Source organism: Cyprinodon tularosa, unplaced genomic scaffold (assembly GCF_016077235.1).
Source record: "Cyprinodon tularosa strain WSP-4 unplaced genomic scaffold, ASM1607723v1 ctg345, whole genome shotgun sequence".
Lineage (NCBI taxonomy): Eukaryota > Metazoa > Chordata > Actinopteri > Cyprinodontiformes > Cyprinodontidae > Cyprinodon > Cyprinodon tularosa.
Window position 1 is genome coordinate 169,186 of NW_024039058.1, and position 18,796 is coordinate 187,981.

Sequence of the window (18,796 nt, forward strand, 5' to 3'; positions counted from 1 at the left end):
TTTTTTTCTTCTTTTTTAATCACCAGATTAAAACAGTGGAGACCTTGAAAGAGCTTGAAATAAAAGAAGAGGAGGCTAAAGAAAGCAGCCCTATGAGCCCCTCAGACCTAGCAAGACTAGAAAGCTCTGTACTTCCAATTCTGAAGGCCCCAGTGGGCACAGAGGAGGAGGAGAAACAGACCGACACGCTAAAGATCAGACGCAAACTAGAGGTTCTTCCTATCTCATCTGATTCTCCAAGCTCTGAAGAGGACAAAGAACTCTCAGAGAAGATCGTCAAAGGTACTGCAAAGAAAAAGCTTCTTGTGGCGATGGATGTCAAGGCAGACTCCATGGATGAAAGCAGCGAAAGTTTCGGAAAGGAAAGCCCAATGTCTGGAGATGAGGAGGATTTTATCAGAAAACAGATAATAGAAATTAGTGAAAATGAGGATGCCTCTCCATCGGATGAAGAAAGCTTAGTCAGACAAAAGATCAGAGAGGAGGACAAGAAACAAAAGGAAATCAACAAAGCTGAGAGTGTAGAGAAAAGCATGTCAGGAAAAGCAAGACGATTAACTAAGAAAACTGCTATTAGTCCTGAATATGAGGATGTTAAGGAAATCACGTCCACATTAGATAAATCTGAAGAGAATGGACAAGAGCAACAAGAGGAATTTCAGAACAATGCTTCAGTTTGCAAATTAAAAACATTTGAGCTGAATGTAACCAGTGGCCCCATATGTATACCAGGTGAAGATGGAGAGCCTGAAATAGAAAGTCTGACAGACTCCCCTGATGATCGGTCCAGGGGTGAGGGGTCATCTAGTCTACATGCATCTAGCTTCACTCCTGGAACATCACCAACATCTCTTTCATCTCTGGATGAGGACAGTGATAGCAGCAGCCCAAGTCATGTCCGTACAGGTGAAGGTAAACAACACAGAAAAGCCAAGCACAGACAGACTGGGCAAATGCTGCCAACTATTGAAGACTCATCAGAGGAGGAAGAGTTACGGGAGGAGGAAGAACTGCTTAGGGAGCAAGAAAAACAAAAGGGTTCAGGAAAAAGGTCCAAAAAAGACAAAGATGAGATTCGAGCCCAAAGAAGGCGAGAGCATACAAAGACACCACCGAGCAATCTTTCTCCAATTGAAGATGCCTCACCAACTGAAGAGCAGAGACAGGAAGCTGAAATGGAAGAGATCAGACGGTCTTCCTGCTCTGATTTTTCTCCCAGCATGGAATCAGATCCTGAAGGGTTTGAGATCCATGCTTCAAAGATTGCAGCAGTCCAAAAAACATATCAGCTGCCTATATCAGTATCTCTTCACTCTCCAACTGATGATCAAAACACTGATAAAATGCAGAAGAAAGCTCTCAAATCTGCTGATGAAGCATATGAAGAAATCATGCTAAGGGCTAAATCTCCAACAGTTGATAAAGGTGAAATTCAGTCAGAGAAGGAATCTATTTATGGAGGCAGGCTTATTGAAGACTATGTCTACCCATCTCTTCTGGACAATTCTTTTGATCGAGAAGAGCAAGAGAAAATTTCTGTTCCTACTGAACCCAAAAAACTGAGATCTCCTGATGAAGTTTATGAGGACATGATTAAAAAAAGAAAGGAATTCATGCAACTAGAGCAAGAATATGAAAACATAAAGCCAAAAACTGAAACCTCTAATCCAAAAATTGTGCTGCAACCTGCTGAAAATACTATCCCCCAAAGTGGTACAATAACATTAGGAAAAGATGGGAAGCCATTGTTAGATGCTGAAACTCTCTATGAAGAGCTAATGAAAAGAGTTCTAACACCAGGTACAAGCCCAACTCAGCCTGAGCCAAATGAGGAAACTACTTCATCAAAAAAGATCCTTCACCCTATTCCAGACTTAAAGGTAACACAGTGCTCCTCTGGAGAGTTGTCCTCTGATGATGAAAGTACAGTTAAAAAGGAACAGGAGGTAACAGAAAAATCAGATATGACATCAGCTAAGGACCCTGAGCCTGTTAAAGAGGTATCTGAGGCTTCTCTGTTGATTACATCAGATGAGCAACTTGTTATTGAAACCTCATCCTCTCAGGCTGAACTTGTTGACCTTTCTGCTCCCTTTCAAAGATCATCAATCCCTGTGATTTCTAATGTGTCTCCCCTACCAACTGTCCCCCAGTACACACCTGGTATATCTAGTGTGGTGTCAACAGCTCCTCCTGTTCCCCCTAAACCAAATATTTTGCGCAGAGCTAATTCTCAGGAAAAGGGAGAAGAACCTGTTTCAACACCCCAGCCTCCTCCTACTCCACCAAAGCCTACAGTTTTTCCCAGGAAAGCTCCAGTTCCACTCCCACCACAGGCTTCAGTATGTATCAACAAATCAGAGTCAGTGGCTATAACTTCACCCCAAGGATCACCTGTAAGACAAGCTGTCACTCCAACATACAAACCTCATATTCCACCCCCTGTTCCTCCAAAGCCAGCCATATCTGTTGTGGACAGCCACAGACCAGGACATGGTGTCAAACCACCAATTGCACCTAAGCCTGGTTCACAACCATCTTCACCTGCTCATGCCCCTCATCCAACAAGACCTACTGTTCTTCCCACTTGCGGTAATGACTCAATCCTTAATCTGAGTCCCTCTACAGAGAACAAGACATTTCAACCTTCGTCAAAGTCTCCTTCTTCCCCAAGATATGCCAGCAATCTTCGTGACACGTATGTAGTCATCACACTGCCATCCCAGCCTAGTTCTCCAGTTGAGGGTGTCACAACTCAAGCCCCCTCTGGCCCTGGACCAGCATCTCCTTCACAGCAAACTCATGAGGAGAGTTATTATCAACCACACCCTCAAAACTCGTATTCACAGATACATCAACCGACTCCTCCCCCTCAGACCACCAGGGTGCCTCTGGCATACACACGTGTCACAGAGTCTATTGAAAAACAAGAGATTTGTAGCCCAGAAAAACATGTTTCTAGTTCTTGTCACATAATCGAAGCAATATCTGCCTCAGCAAAGCCATCTGTTATGCCTAACCTCATATCTCAAGTTGTTACAACTGAAGTTCAAAGAACCACTGTTTCTGTTGTCCATGAAAGAACACCACCTCCGGTGCCAGCTCCACGGGCAACTGGCATTCCACTGTCGATGGAGAAACCTAAGCCTCAGATACTAGCACAGACTGAAACAACCTCTTTACCATCTGAGGTGGTAGATCTTAGAACTGTAAAGGTCGATTCAGAAATGAATATGACTGGTGTTGATCTGTCCACTGGCCCTGATTCAAGACGCCAGTCTTTTGTGAGTGATGTCAGTCGTCACACCAGTGCAGTTCAGTCACCTGTGGTCAACCTCAGCACTGAATCATCCACTGTTTCTATAGTGACTGACAGTATTACTATTGTGACCTGTTCCGCAACAATCCAGCAATGTGAAAATGTAGAGTTTCCTCAAGCAACCTCAGTGCCCCTTCAACTAACCAAAAACAAGGTATATGAACCTGTATCTCAAATTATCTATCGACCAGTTGAGTCTCAACCATCTGCTCTTACTACTACAGAAATTCCAATTAACCTCTCAGTGGGATCAAATGCCGGTACAGGAGGTTTCCAAGCTACTCCAATCACTGTTGGACCTTCTTCTATTGCAACCTGTGTTGCCAATGGATTAACTACAGGAAGAACCACAGTGGCAGGAGCAGTTGATCTTAGTACTACAAAACCTTTTAATACTGTGGTGTCAGTTGATGTGACTTCTGCGGATGTAGTTACAACTGTAATCACAGATGATGGAAAACCGGTTGATCTGACAGCAGGAAAGAGAGCCGTGTGCTGTGATGTTGTGTACAAGCTACCGTTTGCAGGAAGTTGTGCCACTCAGCAGCCTACCACGCCTCTGCCTGAAGATCGTTTTGGATATCGTGATGACCATTATCAATTTGACAGAACACCTTATGGCATGAGAGGGTTTAGTGGGATTAAACCCTCGATGTCAGACACCAATCTTGCAGAAGCTGGGCTTTTTATGTACAAGAGTAAGAACAGTTATAATTTCAGTGTCACAACAGAGGGAGCAGTAGATCTCACATCAGCAAAGATATCAGATGCAGGTCAGTGGAGTGACATTGCAGACCTGTCACTTAAATGTCACTTTGGACTGCCTCCACTTATTCATGGCTAATGTGGCTTTTTGACATTTTTCCTTTTTTAATTTGCATGTACTTTGATGTCTTCTTCATTCGAAATCAGACTTTTGCATGTTTCCTTACTTGTTTTGCTTGTTTGAACTTTTGCTTTGACATTCTTTTTTTTGTTATCTGCTCAATGCATGGCTTGATTCAGAAAAAAATGCTCTGAAATTATGAACTAAAAATATGTTTTGACTTTTGACAGGTGAAGCAGTTGATTACTCCAAGAAAGGAAGCTATGCAGGAATGATAATCCCTCCATATTCCAATTCAAGTGCCACAAGCTCTGTTTGTTCACTTTATGGCACCACTAGTGTTTTAAGGTCATCGAATGGAGTGGTCTATTCCTCTGTTGCAGCACCAATTCCATCAACATATGCAATTACTACCCAGCCAGGATCCATATTTAGTACAACATACAATACCTTTTCAGGCATGCACACGAGTGACACCATGCCCTCTTTGTCCAATCTCCAGAATTTACCACTCACCAGATCTCAAAGTTTTCTCTCAACTATTTCCACAACAGAAGAACAAGGAGATGCTCCTCTTAATCTGGAGATCTCTAAAGGAGGTATTACTCCTGCCAATGGTAGGCCTGCAATGACATCTTTATCCCTTGACACATATACAGATGCATCTTTGGAGGCTATAGCTGCTTCACTAGAAGCACTGTCTTCTCCAATGGTTCCTGGAGATGGCCAGTACCAGGCAGAGCGAGAGAGGCTAGAAATGGAAAAGCTAAAACAGCAACGCTTGGCTGAGGAATTAGAATGGGAGCGGCAGGAGATTCAGAGATTCCGTGAACAAGAACAGTTCCTGGTACAGAAAGAATTAGAAGAGTTACAGGCCATGAAGCAGCAGATTCTGACTCAACAAGAGGAGGAAAGGCAAGCACATCTTATGATGCAAAAAGAAACTTATGCCCAGCAACAGCAGCAACTTGAGCAAATACAAAGACTTCAAGAACAGTTGCGTTTACAGCTAGAGGAGCAAAAGCTCCGTCAGATGTATCCAGGTGCTGACATCCCAGGACATGGTGTGCAGGAGGCCATTGTTTTAGGACCAGATGGCACAGTACTTTCTCGAAAAATTACTGATAGCGGATGTCAGACTGATGAGGAGGACGAAGCATTAAGCAAGGCTTACACATCAGGGAGAAAAAAGAAGAGTGTTAAAAAGAGTGTTGATAGTTGTGTGCAGACTGATGATGAGGATCAAGAGGAATGGGAGGCCCAGAAAAGCCGACAAAGTCGCCCCCGTACTTCCAGAGGTGATAGGGGTGGGCAGTCAGAGATGTCTCTTCAAGCCCACACTGAAATTTCTATACAAACTGACACAGATGGGAATATTAGAATGGACACAAGAATGGAGCTGTCAGACTCAGAAAGGACCTCACCAAAGAAACGCCCCACTCCCTTAGAGATAGCTCAGTCTGCAAACCTCAAACCTGAATTTTCTTCCCTTCAAGCTCACCCCAAATCTCCCAAAGTACTTTATTCTCCTGTATCTCCATGTATATCACCTAGCAAATCCCTTGAGTTTGTGTCTTATGATAAGTCCCTAGGTGATACAAGCCCACAAAAGCTAAGAGAAAGTATAGACCCATTAAAATCATCTCCAGCAAGTCCTCGAGGAGCCAAAACCATACAGCGATCCATGTCTGACCCAAAACCTATGAGTCCAACAGGAGAAGAAAGAGCAACATCTGGCACCCAGTTTGGTGAAGGCCATCAGGTGAGTTCTACCCATTATTTTAACTTTGTAACAAATGTTTCAAATTTTTGAAAAATGAATACACGTCAGGATGACCTTCTAGGTTTATAGGTTTCCATTTGAATTGCAATGTGAACATTAGAATAGATTATTTTTAGATAAGTTTTTCTCTACTGGAAAACCTGTATTGATAAAATATAAAAGCTAGTTTTCCCCAGCTCTTCAATACAGAGCTGCTTATACATTTATTAACTGTTTAGGGAAATATGATGAACATGCAGAAATGTTACCTCTTACATTTTAAGTGAGAACCTCTTTCCATTTTTTTTTTCTTTATGGGAGCGTGAGGGATTTGCACAAACCAGCCAGAAAACCACTGAACTTTTTCAAAAAAAGTCTTATTTTATTCCCAAAATGTTCAAAAAAATAATAAACTTGGCCCAAAAACAGAGGTCAACAGAATTCAATTCAGGCTTTAACATAAAGAACTCAAGCACAAACTGACCTAACAAACAGGACATAAGGGAACCTTAAATAGTGGCTGATTAGACCACTGTTGACACACAAGGGGGATAACTGACTAACAAAGTAATAAACAAATAAACTTAACTAAACAAATAAATACTGGCCAGACACTAAATACCTTTTAAATTTAACTAATTAACAAAATTACCCAAACTAAGAATATTTAAACAAATGATAAACAAATTTCCCTTCCCATTACAAATGGTTTGATCCGCTGATTACCCTGCAACCACCAATTGAGGAAAGCTAGAGCTCATTGCAGCCCTCCACCAGCTGATCCCAAGGAAACTGACAACTTAAAGAAGAAAGAAATTAATCAATTGCATCATAACAAAAAAAAAACTGACAAATAAATGTGTGCACTGCAAAAAGCTAACTTAAAGTCAGGCTAATGAAAATATATGAAATGTGCAACTGATTTTGAAAATCAAAATGTAAAAGTTACCACACAGCTTCAGAGTGTGACAGCAGGCTGTCACAGGGAGTGAAAACAAAAACATGGTGATATAAAGAGAATATATTTGCATGCACCATAAAGCCTACAGGCCAAAATAAAAGCATTGACTAAATAAACACTAACCCATATTTCTTATTATTTGTGAAGAATATTGATACAATTGTTTCCTAATTAAAAGAAATATTCACATTATATGTTATTGGTCATTTTTTATAGGGGAAAGGATCCAGTGTTACACCCACGGGTACTCAAAAGAAGGTGAAAAGGACTCTTCCCAACCCTCCGTCTGAAGAAGATTCAACAACAAGTGGACAGACAGCATATACCACCAACTCTGCCCGTCGAAGAATGTGCCGCAATTCTAACATGGCACGTGCAAAGATCCTACAAGACATTGATCGGGAGCTGGATCTGGTCGAACGAGAGTCTTCTAAGCTTCGCAAAAGACAGGCAGAACTAGATGAAGAAGAGAAAGAAATTGATGCTAAGCTTAGGTATTTGGAGATGGGAATTAATCGGAGAAAAGATGCTCTTTTAAAGGAAAGAGAGAAAAGGGAAAGGGCCTACTTGCAGAGTGTTGCAGAGGATAGAGATTACATGTCTGACAGTGAGGTTAGTAACATTCGAGAGACTAGAAGTGTTAGAGAAAGTGGTGAAGATGAAGACATTGAGGATCACGGTCTGGAGCGTCCCAGGACTGCTCCTCACTCAGAACTTGATGACTTTGTTCCTCCACAAACGAAGCATGACTATGGAAAATATTCTCTGTACCAATATCCTCAAAGTCAATACCAGCACTCTATCTATCAGACCCCTCAATCCTACCAGTCTCACTCTCTCTACTCCTCTGTTCCTTCACTTACTACTGCCCAGCAGCAGAGTTACCAGCAGATGCTTTTGTTGCAGCAGAAAGCTGCCAGACAAGCTGCCCTTCTATCAGAGCTTGATGCAACTAAATATGATGTTATTAGTCGTCAGCCTGATCCCACGCCATCAGCTTATCTTGGCGTTAAGTACGATAAATATGGTAACCATTTAGATCTTAGAGCCCTGGAAGTAGGAAGTATAGCAGGTAGCCCAATGTCAGCTGTTTCTGATTCATACTACACAGAGGTAGAACACCACACACCTCAAAGTTACATGCTGTTGGAAGATGCTGCAGAGCTTGCAAAGACCTCCACAGGTCTTTCTTCCTCTTATAGCCTTGCTGAGAGGGAGCTGGCAAAGGCAGAAAAGCTTTTACGTAGAAGTGCTGCAGATCTTGGGTCTACTGATTATCTAGGCTCCACTTCCAGACTGCATACTTTTGGAAAGACACCCGATGAAGAGGATACAATGGAGGAACCCTATGAATTAAAGCTTCTGAAGCAGCAGCTCAAGCAGGAGTTTAGAAGAAGTACAGGTGGAACAGAAAACTTAGAACAACTGACTGGGCTCTCCCAACACTACTACACTCCAAGCTCTGGTGTTTCTAGTTACTCCCAAAGACATTATCCAAAGTCAGAAAAATACAGCATCAGTCGTCTTACTCTTGAGAAACAGGCAGCAAAACAACTACCAGCATCAGTGTTGTACCAGAAACACAAAACCCCACTGATAGATCCAAAACTCTCTTCCAAATATGCCTCTATTACAGACAGCAGGGGTTTGGAAACAGATTATAACTATCTGGGATCTACCAGTGCATCTCCAAGATCCAGTAGGCTTATGCAGGATGAGATTACATTTGGCCTTCGTAAGAATATTGCAGAGCAACAAAAGTATCTTGGGTCTACCTTGGGAGCCAATTTAGCTGGCTCCCTAAATTTGGGCCAGAGCTTGGGCTTGGACTCTGCTTATCCTAGTGGTAGTCGATCGAGACCCTCATCCAGACCTACATCCTGCTATGGCCTGGATTTGTCAATCAAAAGAGACCTCTCAAGTTCTTCATTGAGGCTTAAAGGAGATGGAGAATCATCAGTAGATAGTCTGAGTTATCAAACCCCCTCTGGTCGCACCAAACCCACTAGCCTTCCAATTGTGCAAAGTGGCCGTGGTCGAATACCTATTGTGGCACAGAACTCAGAGGAGGAGAGTCCATTGAGTCCTGTTGGGCAACCAATGGGCATGGCTCGTGCATCAGCTGGGCCTCTTCCACCTATCTCAGCTGATTCAAGGGACCAGTTTGGTTCATGCATGTCCCTACAAGATTCCCAGCTGCAGCAACATATGAGAGAAGAGCCGACAAGGGGTAGGAGTTATGTACTGCTGGATGATCTTCAAGGCACAATGTCTGATAGTGAAGGTAAAAGACAAGCTTGTAAGAATGCATCCCTTTTCATTTTCAGTGTGTTGTGAATACGTTTATTGATATAATTTGCATTGCATGCTAGCATGTATAACACAGGTATTTTTGTTTTTAATTAATATTTTAAATTTTGCATGCTTTCTTTTTATTTTACTTTTGTTGTCTCTTCTATTCTTTGTTTAACATTTACTTTGTTGTATTTGTTCTTTTAGTTATATATCAGCAATCCTTGTTGAAATTTTAAGATTTCAGGTGCATGTATTTCTTTTTTTATTGACTTTTCTTTTATGTATACTACACAACATTTCTCTTTATATCTTTTCTTTGTTTGCATGAAAATCTTGTTTGGCTCCAAGTTCTATCAAGGAAAGAGCTCCCATCAAATATAATGTTATGTTTTTATTTTTGTATTTTTGTAGTTAAACTTACCATATAAGACCATTTTTAGTATCAAGGGATTCCTCTGATTTGCAAAAATATATCACAAGAAAAACTATTTCAGTAGAATGTTTGAAATGCATTACATTTGATGGAAACATTTACTTCGGCATAATAAATTCAAATCTAAAATTTGCATGTCTTATTTTCAATATTATTGTTTTAATGTAGACTGGGTGTTTAATTGTTTTGAAATGAGCATACAGAATGTCATTTAGTAATATAGTTTCGGCTCTGAAGTAATATTTGGTTGAGATTATGAATTTTTAAGTCATTTTTTCTTTAAAACTTCATATGCATTTAATAAAAAAAGTTAAGTATCTAAATTTTTACAAAGTTTTATAATTCAAATAAAACTTTAGAATATACAATAACCATATTAATTCTAGCCCAGATTTTGGTCAAAGGTGACTTTTTGATTGTGGTAGCCCGATCTTGTGCTAAATACTTTGGCCCGATCACCTAAAAGTTTCTGTGTTTAAAAACATACAGACTTCAAAGTGTGAGCAAGACTGATCTACTAAACAAATGCACACAGGGTTTATATTTCTAAAATGAGCATAACATCGGTCTTAATTAGGATTAAGGTATACATTGTGACTGATGATAATTAGTACAGTAAGGGAAAATACGTTTTGTGTTATATTTTGTCATTGGACAGTTAATGATTCATTTTTTTATTTTTTTTTAAATCTGCAGGCAAAGTATTCATTTTCATATTTTCCGCATACAGTAGCTATCATACCAGCCTTCAGCAAGCTGTACTGTTTAAAATTCTGTCTGCCTTTGGGAAATGCAACCAGTTCTACTCTGCTATCCCAAACTCTGCATTTAAATAAGGGGTTCCATATTGTATTTGCAATTATTAAATTGGATATTTAAAACTCTCCCCTTAACAGCTTGTGAATTTTATTGTTTGCTCAAACTACTGCTCATGATATGAGATCTTTGTAGATCAAGCCCTTGCTGCCTCAAATGTTATTTTAGAAAAACAAGGAATTATACATTCAAGTTATTTACAAAAGCCACTGGCATAAACCTAAACTACCTATATTTTATCCAATTCGGGTTAAATTAATATCCCAGCTGTTTTTTTCTGCAACTTAATATATGCATTGTGGTACAAGTTTGCTTTGCAATTGATGGATTCCTTCTTTTGTCCTATGCCCCATCTCATGCTGAAAAATGGTTCAAATGCATCTTGGCAGAAAAGCAAACTTGTGAGCATTTGATGAATTCTACAATATCTTTCAGCAATCGATGCACATTATTAGTTTGATCTCTACCAAAAAACATTGTAGTTATCTAGAAGAAAGCATTTTATCATTAATTAAAACTTGCATACAAGCAATGACTTGTGTGGTTTAGCCAATGGATAAATCCAAATGGCTATGCTATTTCTCTCACCAATTTAAAAATGTTATTCTGGTTAAATTAATTTGCCCTCTTTTAATTGTTGTCTTTCTGACAGGGAAACACCCATCCCAGAAGTTTTCCCAGAAAACTGCTCCACTTAATGTTTTGACTTAAACATAAGCCCTTATTATCAAATAATATTTAAGATAAAAGCAGTTTTGAAGCTCATGACAACTTCTCTGTGAGAAATGTTTTCATTTTGTTTGGTAAAAATAGTAAAATGTCATGATATTATAATGTAAATGAATTTGCCTTGATTCCAGCTCTTTGTGATTCCCTGATGGCTTTGAACAGAGACGGTGCAGCTAATGGTAGGGTATTAGTTTAGTTCTAATGTTGTCCATGAGCTAACATATCATCATAACATATCACAAGCACAATGCACCACACCATGAACTTATGAACAAATGTTGGGGAAAATGAATAACATTTTTATTATATTTTCAGTTTGGAACATAAATCTGAAAATGTAATAGAAAATGTTTTAAAACTTCAATTGGAAATAATTTATATTGATGGTCATTATTCACTTTAACATTATCCAACATTTACATTCATAGTGGGTCCATTTCTCCTGAAGTATTTGATTATATACACATCAGTAACCCTGTTTAATTTATCACCAAGCTGCATTACTTTTCTACTTGGCTACCAATCAATATTTATTTTGCTATTTAAATATGTCCTAAAACTATTAGGTATTTTTTTTATATTTTATAATTAGTTTTTCACTCAGCATCACAAAATCAAATGCAAATAAATCAAATCCATATTATACAGTAAGATGCAAATGTATTAACTCCAAATGATTAAATTAGTGCTCATTTATGTGCCTGAAGCTTATCATCTCAGACGAGAAGAGACAGACTGGTTTGACAAACCAAGAGATGGACGGCCAGAGAACGGACAGGAAAAGAGACAGGTAAAAAAAAACACCAGGTTGGTTGTGGTTGAAAACTTACTTGATTAAAAAGGTCATATTTATGGGTCATTCCCACAAAGTAGTACTTTTTAAGCATTTATTTCTATTTATTTTGCATATTAAAACCCCAGATGTATCTTCACAAAGTGGAATATTACACAAGATAGGATCTTTTTAATACAGTAATGAAAAGTACAAAAATATAATCCTACCAAATAAAGAGATAAAACATTATTTACTGAACCTTACTAGTGGAGTGTCTTAATTACTCAATTATTCAATTACTTGTCTGCATTGTCAGCTACGATGTTTGCTTAGCAATATTTCTATCAATATCTACAGAAAATCTGTATTAGAATTGGTCTTATGTAATACTCTTCAAAGAAATACAATTTAAAATGTTATTAGCTGCAAGCTGCATGCAGTAAAATGAATTGCTTTGAGTGAGCGAGTGAGTGAGTGAGTGAGTGAGTGAGTGAGTGAGTGAGTGAGTGAGTGAGTGAGTGAGTGAGTGAGTGAGTGAGTGAGTGAGTGAGTGAGTGAGTGAGTGAGTGAGTGAGTGAGTGAGTGAGTGGCTGGCTGGCTGGCTGGCTGGCTGGCTGGCTGGGTGGCTGGCTGGCTGGCTGGCTGGCTGGCTGGCTGGCTGGGTGGGTTGGGTGGGTTGGGTTGGCCAGCCAATCCCAAACCGTGCTTAAGCACTATCCCACCACTTAGTGAAAAGGTCCAGTGGAACATTCTGCCCTTAAATAGCAAGTCTGCATCATTTGCAGGCTGGCTGGAATTCAGGAGTAGTTGTAACAGCGGCCTGGTGGCGGAGGAAACACGTTCCGCCAAATGTATTTTCCGCTGGTTTTGAAAATGTCCAGTTAGTTTGTAAAAAAAACATAATTAATTCCAAAAGGGAAGGTGCCCTTTGAAATAGATTTATTTTACCACGTACATTTGTTTTAAGAAATAGGCAAATGTTTTATATTATGTTAATCTGCGCTACAGAGCTACAGCTACACACTGAGTGTCACTGTGTTACTATAGCAACAACTGCTTTCATTTTCTGTTGGAAGAAAGAAGCTGTCCCATTCTTGTTTATACCCCCCAATCTTCAATCAAGGCACCTTCCGCAGCAGAGAGTGGGACTTCACTGGGAGTGAAATTTGATAGCGAAGGGTTAGTGGTTAGGGACCGGTTTGGGATTGAGCCAGAGAGTGAGTGCCGAATTCTGCCATGTTTGTTCAATAAAAGAGATAACTTACATGTCTTAAGAGTGCAAAAGATCTGTCCCATCTTTTCCTTCTGTATGTACAGCAGGGAAAAGGGCCATACTATCCATTCCCTCACCTCAGGGTCAAACTGCAGAGGGATCTCAAAGACCGCAGTGTCACAGGTAAAGTAAACAAAAAATATTGCAGTCTAATTATATCCATGCCACACAGATATTATATTTAATTTTGCCCCATCGCTTCGATCAATCACTGTTGTTTTGGATATGCCGTATTCTTCATAACAGTAAAGTAAGGATGGTATTTTCAAAGTAGATATAGGCCCCAGAAAATTTCTAAAGTTACAGAGCTGGACTGATAGATGTACTTTATTTAACTCAATACTATTTATTTAAAACTCCAATAAAGGAACCTGTCACATCCCTTCAAAAAGCTCCTTTAGGCTCAAAGGTGGCAGACATGTATGGCCATTAGTTATCGCCTTGCTTAAAAATAGCCTCCCACACTGTTCGTGATCTTACAGAAATAAAAACCCAAACAGGAAAGGATTCTTGTTAACATTTTGCTTGTTATGATTTTTTTCTTCTCTCTTCAGCTACTATATAAAGTTGATGGGAATAGGAAATTATTAAGGTTCTGTAGTAAAAGTTTTTTTATGGGATAAGGGATGACTGATAATGCTTGTTTATATAAAGAACAGTTTCACAAATAAAGAAATCAGCCGGGGAATGTACAGTTATGTAACCAATAGAGTGAAGAAGGTTCTACAAAGGACAGAAGTTCTCACTTTTACTTTGGAATATAATGGTCAACAGCTCTAGCAAATGGAAGCAGGACGTTTTGTTTTACCCTAAGCTCCTTTCTTTTCAATTTACTCTTCAACAGTTGGTATACACTGTTCAGTTCTCTCAAACATAGCCATCATTTTTCTTTCTTTCTGGTAAATAATATATTACAGGAACCACCGAAGTGAAGACAAACAGAGCTGCATTGAGTTACAGTTTACAAGTTATAATGCTTTTCCATGTCAAAAAAATATGTAATATTCTTAAAGCATGCTTTTGACATTAACAGAACATGATGATTTAAAACTTCACGAAGGTTTTGTAAGAACTAATGTTTTCTTGTTAGAAGATAATAATCATTAATCAATAGTCAATATCAGATCTCAGACTACATTTACTGACAAGTTTATTAAGTGCAATATTTTGTTTATTTTACTAGCTTCTATTTACATTAAATTAATTACATCTATTCGGAACTGAAAATGTAATTTAATTTAACGTTTAACCTGTAACCAATCCCTTTTTTGTGTGGCACATGGTTATTTTTTTAAATAATTTCTGAAATTGATTTATCTATTATAATTTTTATTTGTTAATTGTCTGAAATAAAATCCTCTCAATTATAAAATATTACATGGTCAGAAAGATCCTCAATTGCACACCTACATGTCCTGCTCAACCGGGTGTTAATTTGAATGTACTGTATTAGCAAATGTTTCACTGTACTCTGTGTGACAAAATTAGCACCTTAAATGCAATCAGTTGTTACTATGGAGCCTCTTCTTGGAGAATGTTATCTATTTTATCCATCAGTGTAAAGTGCTGTTATATAGCAATAAAATACTGTATCCCCATGGTTCAATTTAAGCATCAATTAGAACTATATGGTTTGTATACAACAGAAGGCACATTTTCTTAAATAGTTTATCTGCACTCCTGTTACACTATTATACGTTTTTCATTTGGATGTACATTTTAATACCAACAATTATCTTTTTAAAACCTAAAGCTTTTGTGGCAGACTTGACTAATAGTCAGAACTGTTTTCAATCTCATTTACCAGCTCTCTAAAGAAAAATAATCCCACAGCATAATGTTGCCCCTACCATGTTTCTCTTTGGGTGTTGTTTTCTTTTTCTGATATAAAATACATTTTTACCCCACATGTAGCTGGATAATAATGCATTGTTTTACATTATTTGGAAATTTTAGTCCAGATATATAGTGAATATAATGATATATATATTTTTGTAGAAGTTTTCTTTATTGCTAGAACTTGCCAAAAACGTTATATCCTTTAGGTAGTAAATCCAGTGTGATACTGTTGATTCTTTTTAACCTTTGAAAGTAATAGTTTTATCTAAAAGATGCAAATAAGCAAATACAAGGAAAATCCTGCAATAAATTTTCATGCTATAGATTGTATTGTAAGCACATTGAAAACACCACACATATATTTGTAATGTTGGTCTATCTTTTTAATGCTAAACAGGAAATGGTTTGGGTATCCGTGTGGTTGGAGGGAAGGAAGTTCCAGGTGGGAAGGGAGACATTGGTGCCTATGTTGCCAAAGTCCTACCTGGTGGAGCTGCAGAACAAACAGGAAAAATTCTTGAAGGTCAGTCACCTGTTGTATTTATTTTTCTTTTAGCGCAGTTTTAAACAACAGGCTACATAAAGTCAAATCCATAGTGGTTCAGCAAATTCACAATAAAGGCGGAATGTTAAATTAAAAGTAATTACTTTGTTTTAAACATAGATTTTTTTAAGAGAATTAGCGTCCTATCTAAACCATTCCTTTATCTAAACGTGAACGAAGCAAACTCTTCAAAAACGATGAGACTTTTTTTTTTTTTTATGATACAGTAAATCTGTTTGACAATGTTGTGGTTTATAAGCAAAAAGATTTACAGCTTCAGATAAAAATACGATCATGCGAAAGGGGGTTGCAGCTGACTAGATATCTCCCCTCTGGTAGAGATGACAGTCTGCCAGTACAAATCAGGCAGAGCAACCCCGAGATACGCCTTATCCCTGCTTTAGAACGCCGGATGTCTCCTAAGTTTTGCCGTGCTCGGTCAAGACAAGCCCTGAGTTATGGCTCGTGTCTCAGAGTGTCTCAGTCAAACCCAGTAATTTTCTCACTAACTGTGCCAGTGAAAATATGTTGAAGGAATAAGTAAATACATCCCTCATTTGCGAAGGAATCATTTTCCAACTGAAAGACCCAATGAAAATTCATTTTCAGTTTGAGGTTTAGTTAAGGTTTCACGGCTCTACAAAGTTTTGTACGGCTATTGGAAGTGAGACATGCTGAAGGCATCACTGGTCCTCCACCATACTAAACAAAGACAATAAGTCAATATCCCAAGATGCCCACTGAATTCGTTCTCTGTAACTGGTTTGTAACAACCAGAGAAAAATTTAATATAACCTATCAAACTATCCAAACCTTCTGCATTTGAAGTAATGCTGAAGGTTTATAGGAAATAGTGTTGTGTTTTTTTTTTGTTTTGTTTTTTATAATGTTTTTAATTTAGTCCTTCCTTTCTAATATCTAATATCGCTATGGACCACATATTCTTTATCACTGTTATAGGTAGCATGTCTAAATTCAGCTTTGCTCAATTTTACCTGGTGTGCATCCTGTGAAAGGGGGTCTCTTTGATCCATAGGTCCTAAATGATATCAAACTATGCTACTACCGGTATATCAAATTTAAAAGTTGATTTTTTTTTTTTATTCTTTCCAACCTTCATCGGATCTCTTTGGATTTAAAACTGGACTTTTTAAGTCCAGCCTTAAAAAGTAACAGAGATTCATTACTTTTTTTAGAGGTAGAGTAATCTTTTAAAGGGGTCATAGAATGATTCTACAGGGTACTTGGTGCTGGTCCTTAAGGTCTCTGAATAGGGTGTGTAACATTGGTTGGGCTGAAAATGGCATATTTGCTGTTCTATGAGCCCTAATGCAAGCCTGGTTAAAAGCCCTAAAATGAAACGACAGGTTTTCTTCCTTTTATGGTATTACTGTTTATAGTCACCACTACTTTCCCACTTTAAAGGTACACTATGCAACCGGTGTTGATTTTCCAGCGAGACTCCCCCCAGAGGGCGAAAGTAAAAGTGCACTGTCGTAAATATGCACAGCTGTTCTCCTGGTTTCTCCGTCAAGCCAGGCGCGGTTGTTTTGAGCTTAGCAGACAGGCGAACGCAACAAATGACTAATGCTGCGTTCACACCGCAGCTGGCGCGACAGAAGCAGCGAGTTTACATGCAAAGTCAATGGTTGACGCGCGTCAAGGCGCAGCAAAGGAGCAGCAGGCCCAGCGCGTCTGAGCAGCTGAAGCAGGGAGAGAGACACAGCGCTGATGATCAGAGGCTATGATCTCTCTCCTCTTAAACAGTTTATTGACGCCTAAATTAACTTAAAATGCAGAAATCTGCCGGCAGAATATGCAGTTTGGATTATTTAGATGAAAAACACCTACCAGCTGCCGCGGTGAACCGCGAGGACGTGACCTGGCCAGAGGCTGCTGATGAAGGGGTTCCTTCTGTCGGCGCACCGCTGGTATGTGGGGGTCTGAGCGGCTCCGACAGAAAAAATATTGAAGGCAGGATAATAATCTGAATGAACTGACGGCACTGATTACGTTTTCAGGTGTATTTTCTCATTTAAACACATATTAAAACTACTTTATTCCAAATGATCACAGCAAATATAGCTGCAAGGCAGAGAAAGGATAGTGAAGCTCCGCCCAACGCGCGTCAGACACACTTTTGCACCGCACAGCCAGAGCGTCAGAACTAACTGGTTCAAGCAGCAAAAATGAAGCAGCAGACACGATTTTGCTGCTTTTGCTGCGTGAACGTAGCATAACTGCACAAGGATCGCCACTGTGCTAGCAACGAGAATGCTTTTAACTGGGGGGTGTAGCAGTTCTCGGCCGTAAAGCAAGACTGACTCTCACGAGACTTCTGAGCCTGTGGGTGCGGGTCGGTGCTCCTGCAATTGCAAGTGCAGTATTTCCCCCACAGACCACCAGGGCGGCCGAGAATACCTTTGTTCAACCTGAAATGACTCATTTAATCATCCAAAACGTTATGGAACACATTAATTAACTGAAAAATGTTGCATAGTGTGCCTTTAATACACTGATATATGACCTGTGATTTCACCTCCATTGACCTCTTACTGACACACATTGATGGATGTATAGCTGTTCTCTCTATTAAAATGGAATACATTTGGCCAGGTGTTATTGATTTCAAATGGCAGTAAAACATTTAAACCACCTCCCTTTCACTCTCACCCGTAGTTACGTTACGATTCTTTGTACTGGTCAAACTGGCCTGAGTCATTTTAAAGGTGCCACGCCAGTAAGATGTGGGCAGTAAGAGAAGTACTGCAGCCTGGTTTAGACCTGTGCATTGTGTTCAACCCATGCTCTGTTAAATGAAGATTCTGTTTTTAATGTTTTTATGTAATACCATTATTCAGATAGATTGTTTTTGTATGTTTCTATGAACTTTACTTAATTTTTGCATTTCTGCAACCTAAAGAAAGACTGAGAGTTCAAAGCTGACAATACATTTTACATACATTCCCTTTGCATCCCTTTTTATTTTAGTTCCCCAATTGATATGGAACTTACATTTTCAACAACAATTAAATGTTGAGTTTTCAGGTTATTTTTTTGAAGACGTAGATTTGTAAATCGTTTTGTGGCATTGTTTGGAATTAAAACACCTGATCCTGAAAGTGACTAAACAAGAGAGATGATATGGATTTCAGAAGAGACAGGAAAACGCCATATCCTACTACCATCATGGGAGGAGAAGAGGAGGTTGTGGAGGAGAATAA

General features: G+C 39.0%; 1 protein-coding gene across 1 annotated transcript in view; it reads left to right on the top strand.

The window, feature by feature from the left end:
• The window catches only part of pcloa (piccolo presynaptic cytomatrix protein a), a 74,188-nt gene that overhangs the window by 34,296 nt on the left and 21,096 nt on the right, over positions 1–18,796 (top strand). Inside the window, exons 5-11 of the mRNA XM_038294786.1 lie at positions 27–4,092; positions 4,376–5,907; positions 7,085–9,152; positions 11,273–11,320; positions 11,849–11,931; positions 13,234–13,312; positions 15,426–15,551. Coding sequence (XP_038150714.1) covers positions 27–4,092; positions 4,376–5,907; positions 7,085–9,152; positions 11,273–11,320; positions 11,849–11,931; positions 13,234–13,312; positions 15,426–15,551 — 8,002 coding nt within the window. The remainder of the gene's footprint in view (positions 1–26; positions 4,093–4,375; positions 5,908–7,084; positions 9,153–11,272; positions 11,321–11,848; positions 11,932–13,233; positions 13,313–15,425; positions 15,552–18,796) is intronic.